The 18,248-nt window shown below is 49.7% G+C and overlaps 1 protein-coding gene across 5 annotated transcripts in view; it reads left to right on the top strand.

Moving 5' to 3' along the window:
- Window positions 1-17,549, top strand: part of LOC102566162 (uncharacterized) — a 98,825-nt gene extending 81,276 nt beyond the window's left edge. For 4 of the 5 annotated variants that reach the window (XM_059725660.1, XM_059725659.1, XM_059725662.1 and 1 more), the window contains 10 exons: window positions 3,407-3,481; window positions 5,128-5,211; window positions 5,959-6,038; window positions 7,518-7,582; window positions 9,333-9,556; window positions 10,399-10,658; window positions 14,666-14,794; window positions 15,633-15,774; window positions 15,891-15,932; window positions 16,781-17,549. In XM_059725660.1, coding sequence (XP_059581643.1) covers window positions 3,407-3,481; window positions 5,128-5,211; window positions 5,959-6,038; window positions 7,518-7,582; window positions 9,333-9,556; window positions 10,399-10,658; window positions 14,666-14,794; window positions 15,633-15,774; window positions 15,891-15,932; window positions 16,781-17,073 — 1,394 coding nt within the window. In that variant the 3' untranslated portion in view covers window positions 17,074-17,549. The remainder of the gene's footprint in view (window positions 1-3,406; window positions 3,482-5,127; window positions 5,212-5,958; window positions 6,039-7,517; window positions 7,583-9,332; window positions 9,557-10,398; window positions 10,659-14,665; window positions 14,795-15,632; window positions 15,775-15,890; window positions 15,933-16,780) is intronic. The other variant, XM_059725661.1, reaches the window with a different exon arrangement.
- Window positions 17,550-18,248: the final 699 nt, after the last annotated feature.

Raw genomic sequence — 18,248 nt, 5'->3', positions numbered from 1 at the left:
CCTTATGGGTTATGCGTTGCACCAACCACCCCTTTACCATGGCCCAAGCCTCGCAGATGGTGCTGACATTGTTTTGGTCTGGGCCTTACTCTGCACCTCACTGGCACTCAGGCTCCCTGCAGCCCTGTCTCACTCTGTGCCTCACTGGCGCTTGGGTGTGTGCAACCCCAAATGCTGTGCACTCTCTGGCACTGGGGTCTTTGCACCCTGAATGCTGCGCACTCTCTGGCACTCAAGTCAGTGCGCCCCAAATGCTGTGCACTCTCTGGCACTGGGGTCTGTGCACCCCGAATGCTGTGCACTCTCCGGTGCTTGGGTCTGTGCAGCCCAAATGCTGTGCCCTATCGGGCGCTCTGCGCTCTCTCTGGTGCTGGGGTCCCCACACTGCTGTGGGTCCCCTATGAGGCCTCCTCCATCTCCTAACAGCCTCACCCAAACCTGCGGTGTTATACAATGGTAAACAAAACACAAGTCCCTGGGCTGTAACATAAATTCAAGCCATCCAACTATGACATCATTCAAACCATACTGGGGGATTCTCCGTCCCTCAACAGTGTCAGAAGTTGCTCCTGCAGTCAGGCCTCTCCCCTTCACTTGCTCTGGGAGAGCTCCTTCCCCCTTGGCTGCTGGCAGGGAACTGCTTTCCTGGCCTCAGCCCTGGGCTTTATATATGGACCAGGCTCTGCCCTTTCCGGTCAGCTGACCACTGGCATGTGTGGGCCGCTAGCCTGTTCTGGCTGCCACAGTAACCCACAGCTGGGACCTCCAGCTCACTACTAGGGCTCTTCCCCTGGCAGCTTCAGTCCTTTAAAGGAACAGGGCACCCTAGTGCCCCGTGACACCCTCCTTTAATCTTCCCATCCATCTCTCCATTTTGGGGCTCTGCCTCCCCTACACACCACCTAATGCCAACCTAGGATGTTAATTCCAATTAGCTCGGTCCAGTCATGGTATAGGTTTTTCTATCTTGACCTTCCAGATTATAATAATCTCATTCAGATGTCACTTCATCCAGCTGGTTGTAGGCCATAGTGGAACTGGCCTAGACTCCTTCCTAACACCAAGTTACCTTGCTTCCCAACGTATTTTCCCCTCTCTCAGAGTTGTACTTGCCACACTCCAAGTGCCCATTTCTCTTTCTCTTTCCAGGTTCCTGGTTGAGTCACTCTGATCCAGTGACTTCTGAGATCCACGGCCTCATGTCAGTTACATACTTTAGCCCTTCTAGGCTTAGCCTATTTTCGGAGGCCCCTTCCTGGGGCTGCCACCACTTTTGCTCAGTGGGCCTCTGCTCCTCTCCAGGCCACTCTGGGCCCACCAGAGAACCCATTTCATGTTCCTCCTGTTCCTGGTCCATCAGAGTTTTTATTTCCTTTTCCAAGGGCCGGCCAGTGAATTTGCATTGGCACACCACCATAAAGTGCACCCATGCCAACATGGGAGCCAGTTCTGGCTCCTTGTTGCTCTTTTTTTTCTTCTTTTCCTGCTATGGCATTTTTTCCTGCCATGGCTTTGCTCTTGCTGTACTTCCGGCCTGGCGCAGTGTCCCATCGGCTCCATTCCTGTCTTTCTCCAGGTAAGTTTCTCTCCAGGGCCCTGTGTCCACCACATCTGCCAGTGGGTTTTCATGAGCCAGCCTCAATAACAGGACTCAAAAGGGTTGGGGAGTCAAGAGTTGAGGTACCTCTTGCCCTTCTTGTGGACTGGCTTTAATTCTATAAAGTAGGCCTTTTCTAACTTCGGATAGGGGTAACATACAACACTGTTTGGGGCACATTACCTCTTTGTCATTCTTGGCCAGCTTGATCTGGATAATGGCTGTAAAAGCATCTTCTCCTTCTTGTGCCTCTGGGAAATGGTGATTGCTGGAGAAACTCTCGAGGTCCAGTCCTTCCATGTAAGCACTATCTTCAGCATCTCCTGGCCAACTTTGAATAGTTCTACCCGCTACCTTTTTCTCAGCTACGTGGAGATTTGCCCATGCATGCACAACACCTTGACTGACTTTACATTTGGGGCTCAGCAGTCTGGAGCCAGATCAGCCCGTATTAGAGTCTGTGCACGTCTAGTATCAGTAATGGCTTCAATTCTCTTACCATCTACTTTGGACCTAACGGTGGGCTTCTCCTTCTTCCCTTCCCAGGTATGCTTTCATATGCTACCATCCATCATCTCTGCATGATCGTTATCCTTTGGGTCATTCCTATGTGACTCCACTTCAAAGTGTGAGTTTCCTGAATGAAGTCCTGCTTGAGGCATGCTGTTGCACTCCCTTGCCATGAGTCCCAACTTTCCACACTGAAGACACACCAAGTGACTTTCCTGGGGCCAACAAGCTTCACGGGTTACTTTGCATTCCAGTTCTCATTGAAGGTTATTCAGACCAGCTTTTGAGGTTGATGTCTTTTCCCTGATGTTTTCTCCTTGGGATTTGTTGAAATTCTCTGCCGGTCACAAAGCTTCTGCTGATGGTTTTGGTCGATGGCATCACACCCACCTTTGGGTGTTTTTGTCAAGGTCTAGGAGAAACTGTTCTAATAGGATCTGATCATATATCAACTTTAGACAGCTCCTGATGTCTGAGCTATTTGTCTAGTAAGTCAGCCAGGTTTTAAAGCAATAATCTTGAGGACTTGCCCTCTTTCTTCTCCCAGAACGCCTGGCGGTACCTTTCCAGGTTGATGTCCAGACAATATAATATTTCTTTCTTTACTTTATTGTAGTTTAAGGCTTCTCCCCTATTCATTGCATGATATGCTGTTTAGGCCCTCCTGATTAGGAGCATGTCCAATTTCCCTGCTCAATGGCTCTGGTTCAACCATGATGGTAGCACCGCTCATTCAAAGATTTCCAGGAAAGTTTTTGTATAATTTTAGGGCATCGTCCTGGGGACTTTGAGTTCTACTTGGGTCCTCTGAACCCAGGTCTGTTGCTGTAGCTATTTTGCAACAGATGGACAACCAAGTGTAAGGATTGCTGGAGCTGTTCAGATTTTTCCATTGTGGCTCCTGAGAGATCCATGATGAAAATCTCTGAGGCCATCGCTAACTTCCTGACCAGTGCACCACTCTGTGAGGGCGTTGGATTACTTAATAAAGGGTGGAGCTAATGGGAGGCTTCCCCACCTGTACATATAGTGATCACTTGCAGGGATGTCTAAATGGTGACCACTACTCTCGTCTGCCATGTCTTGATGTTGGAAGACGATCTCTTTCTGGAGGAGTTATTTTTAATCACCACTTGACACCAGTATCTAGGGCCAGTTTCTCCTGGGGCTTCAGCTTCTCCTATAATCCAGATTAGTAACACCTAGAGATGTAACTGACTTTCATAAACTGAAATTTATAATGGTCATTATTTTCAGTAATTCTTTTTTATTTATTAAATTTATTTTCCTATGTTCTAGGGTCTTCCGTGTCTCAGGGATCAGAGCAAAGGACTTCAGTACTCGAGACCTTTCACTCTGCCTCACTTGTATCAAGTAAGTAAAGGGTTAATTAAGAATTCCTTAATACTGGGCAAACAAAATGAAACAAAGCCCCTCTGGGCTGTAGTCTCTACATTTCTTTTTTTCTTCGGGATATATAAATCCGATAAAGAGTGTCCTTCCCCTTTAAACCCAGCAAACTGCATCAGGTATTCTGACTCCCAACTTTGCCATCCTGAGTAGACGCCAGCTCGGCATAAGCCTCAAACAAGGGAAGACGAAAAGAAGAGTTTTACTTGTTTCCATAGGGACTGAGCCACCTTCTATTGGCTAACCCTTCCTCTCCGGAATGTTTTTCCATCTTGTACACTGTGTTCCTAGTGGTGCTCCCAGCTAACAGGGTCTCCTCTGAGCTCCTCATCCAGCTGGCTGCTGACTTGCCACCACCGCTGCCATCCCTCCCATCCTTCTGGGTTTCAGGACATGTGGCCTCCATCCTCTTTTCACCCAGGTCCTCTCCCCTCTCTCCCTTCTTCCGAGGGCTGCTCTAGTGTTATGGAGCAGCTGCTCTGGAAATGCAGCTGCCAAGGAGCTCTTTTTTCCTCTGCCGGCTCCTGCCAGCTCTCAGTACATATCACTATATCCTTCTCACCTCTACAGATGCCTAAGGATGTCAGATACTCAAGTGTACTGTAGGGGGCTGTGCTATTGAATATTAGCACTGTTACATGTGCGAGTAACTGCACGATTCACGAGGCAAATCCAGAACTTTCAGATACAAATCTATAATGTCCAAAACATTCTGAACTATAGTGCTTCTTCTGAGGTCTTTGCAACAGAAGAATCGTCTATTATTTTCCCATAGTCAAAAGATGAGTGAAAGCTAGGATCTGACATTTTCAAGGGGGCTCCTGGAGTCTAGTGAGGGGTGCCTTGAGTCTCAAAATATTGAGAACCACTGAGATGAAAAATGGTGTTTTAAGGGAGAACACTTTCAGGGGTCTTTATTCTTCCATATGGCCATTTTACTCCCAGAGATCTCATTTTTCAACTTCTACTGTTTGAATCCCAATTTTTTTTTTTTAATATCCTTTTTATCTGCCACTTTTGGTGTTACATAGTGGTCAAAGATTGAAGAAAGGCAAACATACATGAAAGAGAAGAAATGACACCTAACTTTAATTGTGGACAAGAAGCCAGACCATCTGCTCCTTTGCTTTAGTCTAATTTCCCCCTAACTACAGGACCATCTCCCAGTCCCCACTCTCTAAGATATGGAGCATCATTATCACTTTTACATTGCACCTCCAGGAGGCTAGGAGGGTGGCTCTTGTCTGTCTGTGCCTCAGCATATTATTCTCTTTCTCCTTTCAGTAAGAGACAAGCTTCACCATCTGTTCAGGTCCAAAAGTCCTGAAGTAGCAGAGTTGGCAGCAAGTGGGTAGCACTGACTTTTTGTCTACTTCAATTGGGCATTTTGCAAGTGTGTCAAATTGTATTGTCTTTCTGGTTGTTCGTTGTCGTTCTTACTGAAGCCCACAAGCACATGAGACTGCTACAGAGCAACCTCATATACAAGTCTCAGAAACTACTAAGGACTGCTCTGCACGGGTCCCATCCCACCCTTAACACTTAGGGCTGGGGCTGTAAGTAAGGTCCTGCCAGACTGTAATCTGCTCCTCATCTCTCTTCTCTCCTAGGTCCCCTGAGTGGTTTAATTCACCCTGATGAATGGGACTCACCAGCTGGGACATCATGGTTGCCTTGTCCCCACATCTCCCCAGGTAAGTGGTTTGCCGGGACTCTCCTCTGAGTCCTGGGGTCAATCCCCTTTCTTTGGTGTCCTGACTTCCTCTCTCCTCTTCTCTTCTCCTCCTGTCTTCTTTATTCAGGATCAATGCTGGGACACTTTCTCAGTGTCCCTTAAATCTCCTGCACCAGCCAGATGTGCCAACCATAGCAGCATGTTATTCACTGCCCCCTGAGCTCTCCCAGCTGACACCTTTTGGGTCTCCGGTGCAGCTTTCTTCTTGCCTGGGCTGGCTATGGTTCTTTCTCCCCTCTGGGTTCATCCTGGAGCACCTGGATTCACTGTGGCAGCCTTTGATCTGCTGCGGCTCTGGGTTCCCCAGCTAATTCCTTTAATTAGCCTGGGTGCTCTCACCACATCTTGTCTTCTGACCATATTTTCCCCGGTAAGTTTTGACCTCTTTTCTTTCCCTTGCATCCTTGTGACAAGGCATGTTAGCCACCCTGTCACACCCAGTCCATCTGTTCCTCAACAGTAAATTCTTGTGTGCATGTTTGGCCCCTTCCTGCCCCACGGTAAGTGGGTGTTTCCTTGCCACTCTCTCATTAAGGGCTAAGCTACCTTGCCTTCATCTCGGGCTAGGAGCATGCACACTTGCCGTCCCCAGGAGGCAGCTGCTGTGCTCTGAGTTCATAACTTAGGTGACATTGCAGTGGCTCCTGTGGGTGCTTAACCCCTCTGGATGTGTTTTACCTGATGGAATATTTTCCTTCTTTAACAGGAGACAAGAGCAAAGGAGAAGAGGCCCATGTGGAAACCTGGGGACAAGAAAGCTGTAACCTGTGTGCCGGGGAAGAGGAGGTAGGGATATCGATCAGTGTGACTCTCTCATGGTGCTCTCCAGATCTTGCCTCATACCCCAAGGCGATGTGGGTACAGAGCTGGGCACTGTTCAGCCCCAGTGAAATGGCGTGGGAGCATATCTGTGCAGTCAGATCAGAGGATGGGGAAACACAGGATGGGGGAAGATGCTAGAAATGTATGAATGTGACGATCTACCCAGGATCTGAGTAGGAGACAACAGTCCCTTCCGACTCTAATCTCCAATCCCCGTGTGCCCTGGTGTGTGTCTGCTGTGTGTGGTGACAAATGAAGATACTGGGGCTCAGCCACAGCAGGGGGAGAAGGCATACAGGCATTAGCTGTCAGGTCTATTGAACGTCCCCTGCAGACCTTGGGTGTGCCTGGGTGAGGGAGCCACTTGCCGTGCAGAATCTACCAAGAGCAGCTGAGCCAGGACCCAAGACCAGGATTCACGGTGCAGACCTCGGTCTGACATCTCAGCAGCTGCACTGACTTTCAGAAGGAATACACCGGTTCAACCACGTGTGCGAGGCAATCTGTCTGTCAGTGCTGCACTGAGCATCGTCACACACTGCTCCCAGAGGCAGCTTCTGCACCGTGGAGTCCACTTCCACTCTGGCACTTCCCCAGACATCCCAGCTCGGGAGAGACAGTGTTACACCTGCCCTGCTCTCCTGAGCTCTACCTTTTAAGCTCCTTCCCTTCCTACCTGGTCTCACCCTCTCCAGATTACCCCAGGAGGATCTCACAAACTGCCCAGCTGTTCACTGGAACTCCTTCAGGCACTGATCAGGCTGGGCCAGCTGTTTCTTCAGGCACAGATCAGGCTGGGCCAGCTGTTTCTTCAGGCACAGATCAGGCCCAACCAGGCAACAACTATGACCAGTTGTTCTGAGCTTTGACCAGCTTCCCTCTTAATAGGGCCCAGTCGCCTCATGAGAGCTGAATGAGGTGCTTGGATTCTCCATAGGGACTGAGCTGTGGCTCCAAGGGCGTGTTGTGTTCTTGCTCTGTTGCCTGCTGTGGGATTATCTGTGCTTGTGACAGTACTGATGTTTTCTGGGGCAAAGGGGATAGAGATGTTCATTAGCAGTTCCTGGTTCACTAATGAGCCTGGAGGTTAGGAGTCCTACCCTGGAATTTCAAATGGTGTTAGACAAGAGTGCCCTTAAGTCTATTTAGAGGGTTTTATTGCAAACAAAACAAATTCCTTGTTTGATTATGAAGATAACAAATTCTTGTTCTCCCTTTTTGGAGCTGAGCCTGATATGTGCTGGTGGCTCCAGTATAAGATCAGAAGCTCTCAGGGTGGAGCTGTCTGTGAGCTGGGGCTGTGCATGGGGCTGACTGTTGAAGTCATATGTTCACGGGGATGCAGCTCGGTGCAGCACTATGTGCAGTTCTGCTGAGGGAGTTGAACTCTGCCCATAAGAAATCCTCACTGCAACCAAGTTAATGCCCCTTCCTGCATTTTAGGCAACCCCAGAGGAAATCAAACCAGAAGCCATGCAGGGAGCAGCTGGGGACCTGGAGACATACAGGTGAGGCCTGGAGCAATTCTCCTTCTCCCCGTGTGTGTGCCAGACTTGCAGAGTAACAGATGGTGTCGAACAAAAACGACATTCACTTTCATAAAGTGGGAGATCAGGCAGCTGGGTGCTTCCAGCCTGCCCGCTGCCCAGGCAGCTCTCCCTCCTGCTCTGCATCTGGACAGAGGAAAGCTGGCCGGCCCCCATGCCTGCCCTGAGAAGGCAGCTGCTCTGCCTTGAAGACCTGGCTGGTTGTGCACCCTGTACAGTGCTAGGACACATTTCAGATCTCCTACTCAGAGGTGTAACTAGTAAGATCTGCACCCTGGGAGGAGGTGTCCTAAGTCTGGTGAGTGCTGTCACATCTCCTAATACTCCCCTCTGGCAGCTGGCCTGCATCTCACCCTGGCCTGCACATCTCCTTTCTCCCACAATGCCTGCTGCTCCCCGGCCCTCCCTGCTCTATGCTGAGGGCAACTGCACTGCATAATGGTCTGCCTGAAGATGATCAGAAGGGGCAAATTCAGCAATGTTGGTAAGAAAGGAGTAGAACATGGACTCCATGATGAATTTTTCCAGGATTTTCCTGGGATACAACTTAGGCTAACTGGCCTATAGTTCCCTGCGTCCTCCCTCCTCCCCTTCTTGAAGATAACCACAACATTGGCCCTCTTCCTGTTCTCAGACACCTCTCCAGAGCACCATGAGTTTTGGAAAAGTTTTACTAGGGGTCCCACAATGACTTCTGCCAGCTCCTTCATCGCCCTTGGATGAAGTTCATCCAGGTCTGCTGATTTATATATGTCTCATTTTTCTAATTGATGACACACCAGTTCTATGGCAATAGTAGGAAGGCAGTCACTCCTGACCTCCTCATTCTGTACCCGATCTGGCATGTTTTCCCCCTTGGTCCTGTGAAAGACCAAAGCAAGCTAGTCATTTAAGAGTTGTTTTCTCCTGAGTGCTGGTGACCAGCTGTCCTGAGTTGCTGAGCAGTGGCCCCACACTCCCATTTGTTTTCCTCCTCTTCCCTACATACCTATAGAAGGACTTCTTGTTGCCCTCGATCTCCGTTGCTAATTTTAGTTCAGTAGCTGCCTTAGGCTTTTTAATCTGTTCCCAGTAAGATTGGGTTGTTGTTGGATAGTCTTCCTTGGGGCATGTCCAAGCTCCCATTGTTTGAACGCCTCTTTCTTTTCCCTTAATAGGACCATGATTTCCCTGTTTAGCAAAGAGGGCTTTGCAGCCCTTTTGTTACCTTTCCTTTGCATTGGAATGGGCTTCCTTCACTCTTCAAGGATCATGTCCTTAAGGAACAGCCACTCTTCATGTATTCCTTTCACCTTCAGTCCCTGGTCCCGCAGCACTTCCCCTACTAGTGACCTGAGCTTGTTGAGGTTTGCAGTTCTGAAATCCAGAACTTCAATCCTGCTTTCTAGTTTGTCTGCCTTGTGACGGACTGTGAACACAACAGATTCATGGTCACTGCTGCCCAGACTCCCCTCTATGTTTAAGTCAGTCACCAGATCAACATGGAAGAGTGCTGGAGAGGTTTCCATGCTAGACTCCTGTGACAGTGATGGGGTGATGGCAAACACTTTGTGGGGTGGGGATGAAAGAGAGACAGAAACCTCCCCCTCCCCCCTTTGTGCTGCCATTCTGTACCTTGTTTTCTTAGGGGAAATAATAACTCTGATGGGAAGTTTTCATCTAACTCAATTTAATCCTTCACCCCCTCTCCTTTTCTCCCTGTGCCCCACAGAGTTCATCTCTCCCACTCAGGATTATTCTGTTGCTCTGAAACCAAGCTCTGGTTCAAGGTGAGAGCAGAAGTGACCATCACATACAAGTACAATTCCTGGCGTCAGTGCCTGGCAGACGTGGATCAGCAGCGATGGATGGTCGCCGGTCCTTTGTTCAGCATCCAAGTGGAAACCCCTGGAGCTGTGGCAGCCATTTACCTTCCACATTTCCTGTGTCTTGGAGGTACAAAAGGGAAATGCCTGTGATAACATTAGCAGTCAGGGAGGCCCAGGTGTGGCTGCAATCCCCTATAGACACTAGGCCATTAACAGGGGCTGAATGAACATCCTTTGGTACCACAAGCACAGGCTGCTATTGAGAGAGCCAAGGCTGTGGCCTCACTCTCTTGGGGTCAGAAACAGGGTGGTGCAGCCTCAAGGCTGAGCCACTCCCTGGGGAGTTCACTGTCCAGGGAATAATGGGTTCAGAGCCAGGATTTGGGCCCAAGTGCAGGGAATGATATAAGCTGTGCTCCGCTTCCAGGGGGGCGTGCATGACTGGGCCATCCCGGAAGCAGTTGTGTGTATCTAGAAGGCAAGGGTGATATTGCAGGGAAGGCTCAGCTCTCTCCAGGCCAGGTCTCCACTCTGGGGTGAAGCTGACAAACAGCATTGCCGGGGGACCTTGTGCTCACAGGCTCTGGTATCTGCACAATGAGTCTCTGACATCCTGGCTGGTTTTGGCTGAGAGCTTTGCCTCAGTCTTTCTGGTCTGATACTCCAGACAGAGTTTAACCCCATGTGAGTCAGAAAGGAACAGCCATACCAGATGCCTAACACTCCCACCATGCAGTGACTCTTATTATTCAGCAATTAGCCAGAAACACTTGCTTTTAGCAATAGAGTTCCTACAGCAGACAATAACAGTCAAGAGCCCCCAACTCTGACAAACCAGGCCCTATGACTGTCCAATCTGGGGAGGTAACACAGAAGTGCTGGCTCCTAGGCCTCTTCTCCAGCCACAAATTGCAGGAGGAGCAGCAAGCAATTGCACAGCAGTTCATTTTTGGGCCTCTCCTTTGACAGGGGGACAGATCGACAGGACCCAGGTGCAGATCGCACACTTTATTGATGGGGGCATGACCCTGGAGAAGCCGACAAGGGTGGGGTCATCCCATGCCATGCTGGAGAACCCCAGCTTCTCTGTATTTGGAGTGCTTTGGAACTGGCTTTTGTCTAAGATGGTACCTCGAATCCATGCTTTGGTGCTGCTGTATTGGGCACAGATAGCTCCCCAGACCACCCTGAACCTCTACCTGATCCCCAAGGATACTTCCATTGTACAGGTAAATGAGCACTGAGAGTGACATGGAATACGGGTGAGCACATTACCCGAATATCGCGGAGCATGGTGTGGGCAGCAGCAGAGACAGGGGCACAAGGAAGCCTGTTGGCAAGGATCAAGGCCAGGATGTCTGAATGTTGGTGGCTAGTTTCAGGCTTGTGCATGACCTCATAGGAGACTCTGTACATGACCTGACTTCCTTGAGCCTGCCATTTGGTGGTCCCCACTCTGGAAATTAAAGTCTTCTTTGATGTAGCTTGATAGATATGGGTCCAAAGCTGGGCTCTGATGTGCTCTTGTAGTTTTGGGGAATTTCTTAACGTCAAGAACTTAGGTTAAGTCCAGAAAATGATTTGCGTGACTAAGTAAAAAAGGAGGGAGTGACAGCTTTTATGATTATTCCACACATGGGCAGTCAGAAATGCTCTTCTCAGATATTGCCAGAGGACCAAACGTAGACATTCCCAACTTCTCTTTTGTAGTAAAGCCTCCTGAATCTTTACCATTAATTACTGTGTGAGATACATCTGCCCAGTGCCTAAATGGTAGGTCCTAATTTGTCACGTTCACTCCTACGCTTCACTTTTTTCTGTTTTCCCGGCATTTCAGGGAGAGACACCAGGCAGGGACCCCCATGCTCAAGCTGATTCAGCTGAATTGACTGGATTGTAGGGGCCCAGTGCAAGCTGATGATCCTTTTCTCATAAGAACATAAGCATTGCCATTTGTGGGTCAGACCTTAAGTCCATCTTTCTCCTTATCCTATGTCACACAGGCCCCTCTTCCACTCCTCCAGAACCCCCTGCTGAGTTTCTGGCTGCACTTCTCCCCTCACCTTTTTTTTGCTATTCTCTCCCATCCATGGCCCCATCAAGCCCCAGAACCTCCTGGCCAGCCTTATACTGGATCTGGCCCAGGTGGCTGTCTACAGGACCAGAAGGAGGCTCTGGCTGGCAGGAACCCGGCTGAGTGTGGGGCTGTGTTCCTATCTCTCCCCCACTCACATCTCCTGGCAGTTTTGTTGGTTAGTGCCCACAGGCTCCTTCAACTTGCTCAGCGGGCAGTGGCACTGGCTGGTGTGCTCTGCTCTGTGTCCCCTTGTGCATCTCATGTTATTAGCCTATGACCTCACTCCCCTTCCTGTTTTCTCTTTATTTGTCCCTTGGAATTAGTTGTTGTGTCCACTTTGGCCTCCATTATTGAAAGAGGCTTATAGTAGTTTGTAATGGGCCTACGCTCATGATGTTTCGGCACATCAAATAGATTGGTGTCACGGGAGGCAGAGAGCAGATGCTGAAAGAGAGCGTGAACTGGGGCTGACCAGGGTTTTCTCCACTGTTCCTCTCTCACTGGCCGCTTCCAGCATTTAAGGACTGGGAAGTTATGGTCCAGAGGCTGTGCTTCCCACTCCCATACTCAATCGCTGGTGATCCCTTTCTTCCAGCAAGGTGTCTAAGCCCTTTCTGAATCTGGCTAAACTGTCAGCTTCCAACACAAATGGTGGCAACAAGTTCCGCCCTTTCATTTCACGTTCAGTGGAAAAGAATTTCCTTTGGTTAGCTTTAAATGTCCAACCTGCTAGTTTCATTTAGTGAGCCCTAGTTCTTGTGTGGTGAGACACCGCAATAAACTGCTATGTCCTGTCTCTCCCTCTAGGTCTTTGTTCAGTCCCTGAACATTTAGAAAGAAAAACAAACATCAACTGAAAAACCCACTAACATTCATAGCCCTAATGACAACTCTAGCCAGGCTACCTACACACATCAAAAGAGCTGGTGCCTGGCCAGAAGAGATCTCCCAAATGTACTGTAGCTTTCAGACACCGGCACTGCCCAAGCCACCTACAGCCTGAGCTCTGCCTTGGGGAGGGCTGTCTTGCTGAATGTGGACCAGTGTGGAAAAGTAGGAGAAGGGATTAGAGGAGGGTCAAGGCAGTTCTAAGAGCAGAACACACCCTGGATGGCACCAAAATATAACATGCAAACACCACCTATGCCAAAATCCTGCGTCAGTTGTGGCCAGGTTACATCCATTCAACCAAGTAAAGATTGGGGGAAGCTGCAGCAGATACTTCTGTGCGTATGGAGACAGAAATATGAGAAAATATCTGCGGTCTTGAACCCTACAGCCACCACTGCTGCTGCTAGTAGCAGATCCCATTTATACAGGGGTGGTCAATTATTTGGGCCCACAGCCCACATAGGCAATTCTGGGGAACTGTTGCAGGCTGGTCAACACAACCCTTCCCCAACAAAAGCCCAGAGCCTGTGCACCCTGCAGCTCCTCCCTGCCACAGCCACAACTGCCCAGCAGCAGAGCACACAGCCCTGGCCACATCCCTGGCTTCGTCTGGCTCAGCATCTGCCCTGGACTTGCTCCAGCTGCAGCAGACCAGCTCTGGAGCAACTGGTACCTGGCACACAGCCTTGACCCCAGGCCACCCTGTGTGGCAGGTCAGTAGAGGGTGCTGCTGTGTTGAGCCATCCACCTCACTGCACCCGACCGCCTTCCAGGATCTGAGTGCCTCCCTGGGGGCACCTCACGTCTCGCCGACCCCCTTCCTGGAGCACACCCGCTAGCCTGGGGGTAGCACTGCCATCACCCAGAGTCTGGGCTCATCCTGGACCTGGGCCCTCTGGGAAACACAGGCCTATTAGCCCTTAAGGGTACTCGACTCACTTCAAGAATTTAGGGTGCTTCCCTTAGTCTGAAGCACAAATAGTGGTCTCCCTCAGTCAGCTGAACCAAGGGGACCCCAAGGCATAATCTAGCCCATCTCCCAATAAGTTCCCCATGCGAGGTCCAAAGGAGAACTGTATTGGTTACAAGGAGTAGGTTTGGAATAGGGTACAGGGTAGAGCAATATCAGAAAAAGCCCATAGAGTAAATGGGCTTGCTGGGTAGCCTTTGATCATGTGTATGTGTTATTGCAAGCTGTGTATCTAGTTAGATCTCAGGTAGCTTACTCACGTGTATCATCCAGAGGCAGGTGGAGATTCCCGCTGGAGGCAAACAATTCACTGACCATGGGTTTTGAGAGAGAGTGAGTTTCAGATGGTTCAGCTTCTCCGAGAGTTTCCATCATGGCTGCTGCTCCTCCTCCTGGGCAGTCTTTAACTTATATAGACCTTACAACCTCATTTACCTGGTCCAATGAAGGCCAGCAACTGTTGGCTGCCAGCCAACCAATTTGAAATGCATCACTTGTTGCCAGGTAGACTGGCAGGGTCTCTGGTCCCCTCCCAGTCATGATGACATTGTTTAGAACAATAGGGAGTTTAAGCCCCACCCAGGTATGTGATGCCAGTCAGGGAGGCAGAGGGAGCGGGTTTCCCCCTCCCTCTGGAGTGTATCCAGCTCAGGTTACAACTTAGGGTCAGAGGTGCCTGCCCTCTGCAGTGGCCATGGTCGCACTAGGCTTGATCTGAGTGTATGGGGCCAGACAGAGGCACTGGATCGCACAGTCTGGAGGTGTGTGGCTAAGGAAAGTGGCCAAGGCCCTGATCCTAGCATGCAGCACCCAGTTCAGCCCAAGGACTGGCTCTGTGCCACTCATCTGCCCCATGGTGCCAAAGGTTGAGCACTGCTGATATGGGGAATGGGTATCCAGCTGTTAGCCACCTTGCAAAGGAGATAAGGAATATTATGACACTCTCCCAAGAAAGCCCTGCAGAACTGTCCTCTTCAAACCTGTTCCAACATGAGAGACTTACCACAATAAATCTCCTTCTCATGTAACAAAATCCCACACTGACTATACATGAAAAATACTAGTCTGTAAAACAAAAATAGATATTCAAGAGCATATAGATGAAATCACAAAACCCCTGAGCCAGGTGGACCATTGGCTGAGAAATGGATAATGTGCCAGGATTCTCTTCATCACTCACCAGAGCCTCTGGCCTGACTGTGGATATTGTGTGGAAAGGGCTTGTGGGCAGTAGTGGTGGGTGTCACTAGAAAAGTTCCAGCTAGATGAACAGTGTTGAATGTATTTGTATTTTTCAGGGCATTGACAAGTGTGAAAAGGAGCACTCCTCAATAAAACTGCATAAACCCTCTCAAACCAGAAAGCCCTTGCATATTGGCTCCCATTATGCTGTGTCTAGCCCCTTTGGCCTTGAGATAACACCTGAGGTAAGAAGGTTTATCTTAATGGTTGCCACCAAGGTTTACTCAGTGTCTGGGTGGTTGCAGCAGTGAATGTTGGCACCACACCATGAGCACACCCTTCCCACCTAAGCCTCAAACCATGTTCCAGGCCTGGTAGTTTGAGCTTGCGCTAGCAACCTTCAGCATCCTCTTCCAGCTGTGCTAGAGGCCACTGCCTCAGGGGTGTGTGCAGTGGGGTCCCAGAGTGACCTCACTGGCATATTTCCTGGTTTTCTGGCATTTCTGCAGCTGAAAATCTCTGCTATAGAAAGATCCTATAGTGGCTCTTGTCACCATGGGGTATGAACATGGGAAGGGGATTGAGGTGTGTCCCACCCATGGGACCTAAAGAGAGTGGGAGCCTGTTTTTAGAAGTGCACTGGTTTATGAACATAAGAACTGCCATTTATTGAGTCAGACCATAGGTCCATCTGCTCAGTCGTCCTGTGTCACAATGTGGCAGAGAGTGGATGATGAAGGGGAGCGTGACCTGGGTCTGACCAGGGTTTTCTCTGCTGTTCCTCTCCCACTTGCAACCTGCATCAGATTTAGGAAGTTCTGATTCACTCCCATTCTCAAAAGCTACTGATGGCCTTTTCCTCCAGGAATGCCCACCCCCTTTCTGCTTTGACCCTGCACACTGTCAGATGGAAACAGAGAATTGCAGCGGGGCATTTTAACCTGGCAGTGTGGGCAGCATGAGATTCTTGAAAGAATATTGTGGCATCCCTGGGCGCCACAGCATCTGGGCTGAAAATCTCTGCATTCACGGGTCCCCATTCTCTGCTCTCACCCCTGCTGGAAATTCTCATCTTCTCAACAGGATCTCCAGCTTCGCTACTGGGGCCCAGAGGAGGTGCAGCCATTTGTACAAATCCACACCAGTAGCATGGAGGAGAAGCTGGAGCTCCAGGTGAAAGACGAAAGTAGCAAGGAATTGGTGTGGAAGGGCATTGTGAGACAAGGTAGGAGACCCATCACCAGAATGACAGCAGCCTGGGGTGGGATGTCCTAGGAGCAGAGCAAGGCCAGACAGGCCATGTATCAAGGGTCTGACTCCCTGTTTCCCTCTCTCCTGCAGAAGAAGTAGCACTCGCTGTATCCTCCACACACATGCTGACAAGTAAGTAGGAATTCAGAGCTTTGAACTCCTGGTCCCTATCCCAAAGCCAGCTCCTCTTATACAGCACGCACACACCATGGGGCTTTGCCAGCATAGCTGCACTGACATTGAGATTTTGCCCGTCTAGGGAATGAGATGATGACACTGGCAGGAACCACCTTTTCTTGGTGCAGAGTGTCTCCACAGGCACTCCCTGGCAGAGCCACATCTTTATTTTATTTTCCTTGTCTTTCCCTGCGGTGTCTATACTTCATGATACTCAATCATCTGCCACTGGGCAATTACCTCTCGAAACATTCCCCAATCCTTTCTTCTTTAGCAGCTATAATGAGTCACATATCCCTTTATGCTGAGAAAGGAATTCCTATTGGGTGGTCATTCAGCATTGCCTTACTTAAATAGCTCCAGCCTGGCACTTAGTCCCATGTACCTGAGAGCTAGGTCTGTGCTAAAGGAACCAAGTGAGATAGCGGAGAGTGCTGTGGTGTGATCGTGCTTTATCCTCCCATGTCCCACATTACCATGGACTTGAAGAGAATGAAGGCAGCTCACCCCACAGCACACCTATTGTTCGAGCTGTCTGCACACTCTTGCCAACCTCCCCTCCCCAGCTATGACTTGGATGTATTTTGCAGCTTTTATTTTTCTACCCAAGCCCATTAAATAAAACAAAAAATCAAACCCTCCAGAAAGGGATTGGACACATTTGTGGAGAAAAGGAGCATTAGTAGCTATTGAACTTGGGAGCTGGGGGTACAGGCTCTGAATGAGAACTTCCTGGACCTTAATGCAGGAAGGAGTCCAGATGAGACAAAGAGATTTGCTGATAAACTGGGTTCCATTTGCAGTGGTCATCGGACGTGAAAAGACAAGAAGCCGACAGGAACATTTGCAGAAAGCCTTGGATGAGTTGCAGAAGGATGATTTGAAAAGATTCAAGTCTACTCTTAACAACATGACCCCACCAGATGGGTATGATAAGATCTCCAGGGGGAGGATGGAGGAGGCAGACAGCCTGCGCATGTGTGAGCTGCTGATAGGGTACTACACCACAGACGGGGCTGTGGAGATGACCATTAAGGGTCTGAAGGAAATCAACCAGCGAGAGCTGGCCAGGCAGCTGGAGGAGGCCACCACATGAGTGCCTGGAGAAGTTCCCACATCTTCCTTCCTGGCCATGGCTTTTATTGGACCTTAACCTGACTGTTGTAGTGTGCTCCAGTCTTGACTGTCCCTGGGACGTGTTTCTGTCTGCCATGCCACGCTGTCCAGTGCAGCAGGGGCAGCACTCAAAAGCATCAAAGGAACTCAGTGCCAAAGGAAAGGCTTCTCTCTCTCCTTCCTTTCTTTCCCTGCGTGAGAGCACAGCTGGGCACAGGACCCATGAGTCCACACAAGGTGGCATTGTGCCTTAGCCCTTGAGCTACCTTCTCCTTCTGACTGTGCTTACCATGGAGGTCTGACCAGGTCACTCACCTTGTCTGGGTGCCTTCTGTTTCAAAGTCCTGGAGGAGCCATGTACTGCTCATTGCCTGATGGTGAGAAGCAGCAGGAGCATGAGTGTCCCACCTGCTCTTGAACTTGTTCCAAGGATCTAATAAACCATCCCTTTACGTATACTGACTCTTGTCTCATGCCTAAGTTCTAGGCAGGGAGTACAGAAAAGACAGCAGACTCCATAGGACCTCATTCCTAGCCCCTGGGACTATCGTGTCATGTGCTCTCCTAAACAGGCTCAGTTTAAGTCAGGACGGAGATCAGACGTCTCAGTTGATAATTCCTTTGCCCTGCCCTGCCCTGCCCTGCCCTGCCCTGCCCTGTCCATCAATGTTTCCATGTGCTTGGGGTGCCTGTGCTCTCGTTCATTTGCTACTCCCAGCCTTAGTACAGGAGGGACTGGTGATCATGGGTGGACTGTTCATTGATTTCATAGACATTAGGGCTAGAAGAGACCTCAGAAGATCATCAAGTCCAGCCCCCTGCCCAGGGGGCAGGAAGTCAGCTGGGGTCATAGAATCCCAGAAAGATAAGCATCTAATTTTCTTCTGAAGGTGTTCAATGTAGGTGCTTGAACCACCTCTGATGGCAAGCTATTCCAGACCTTAGGGGCTCGGACAGTAAAGATTTTCATTCTTATGTACAGCCTGAAATGGTCTCACAGTAATTTATAACCATTTGAACTTGTCATCCCTGGGGGCGCTCTGGTGAACAAATATTCCCCCAGATACTGGTGGTCACCTCTGATAAACTTATAAGTGGCCACCAGATCACCCCTGAGCCTGTGCTTTTCCAGGCTAAAGAGCCCCATAGATCTCA

Source organism: Alligator mississippiensis, chromosome 4 (genome assembly GCF_030867095.1).
Source record: "Alligator mississippiensis isolate rAllMis1 chromosome 4, rAllMis1, whole genome shotgun sequence".
Classification (NCBI taxonomy): domain Eukaryota; kingdom Metazoa; phylum Chordata; order Crocodylia; family Alligatoridae; genus Alligator; species Alligator mississippiensis.
This window is presented reverse-complemented; position numbering and strand designations above follow the sequence as displayed.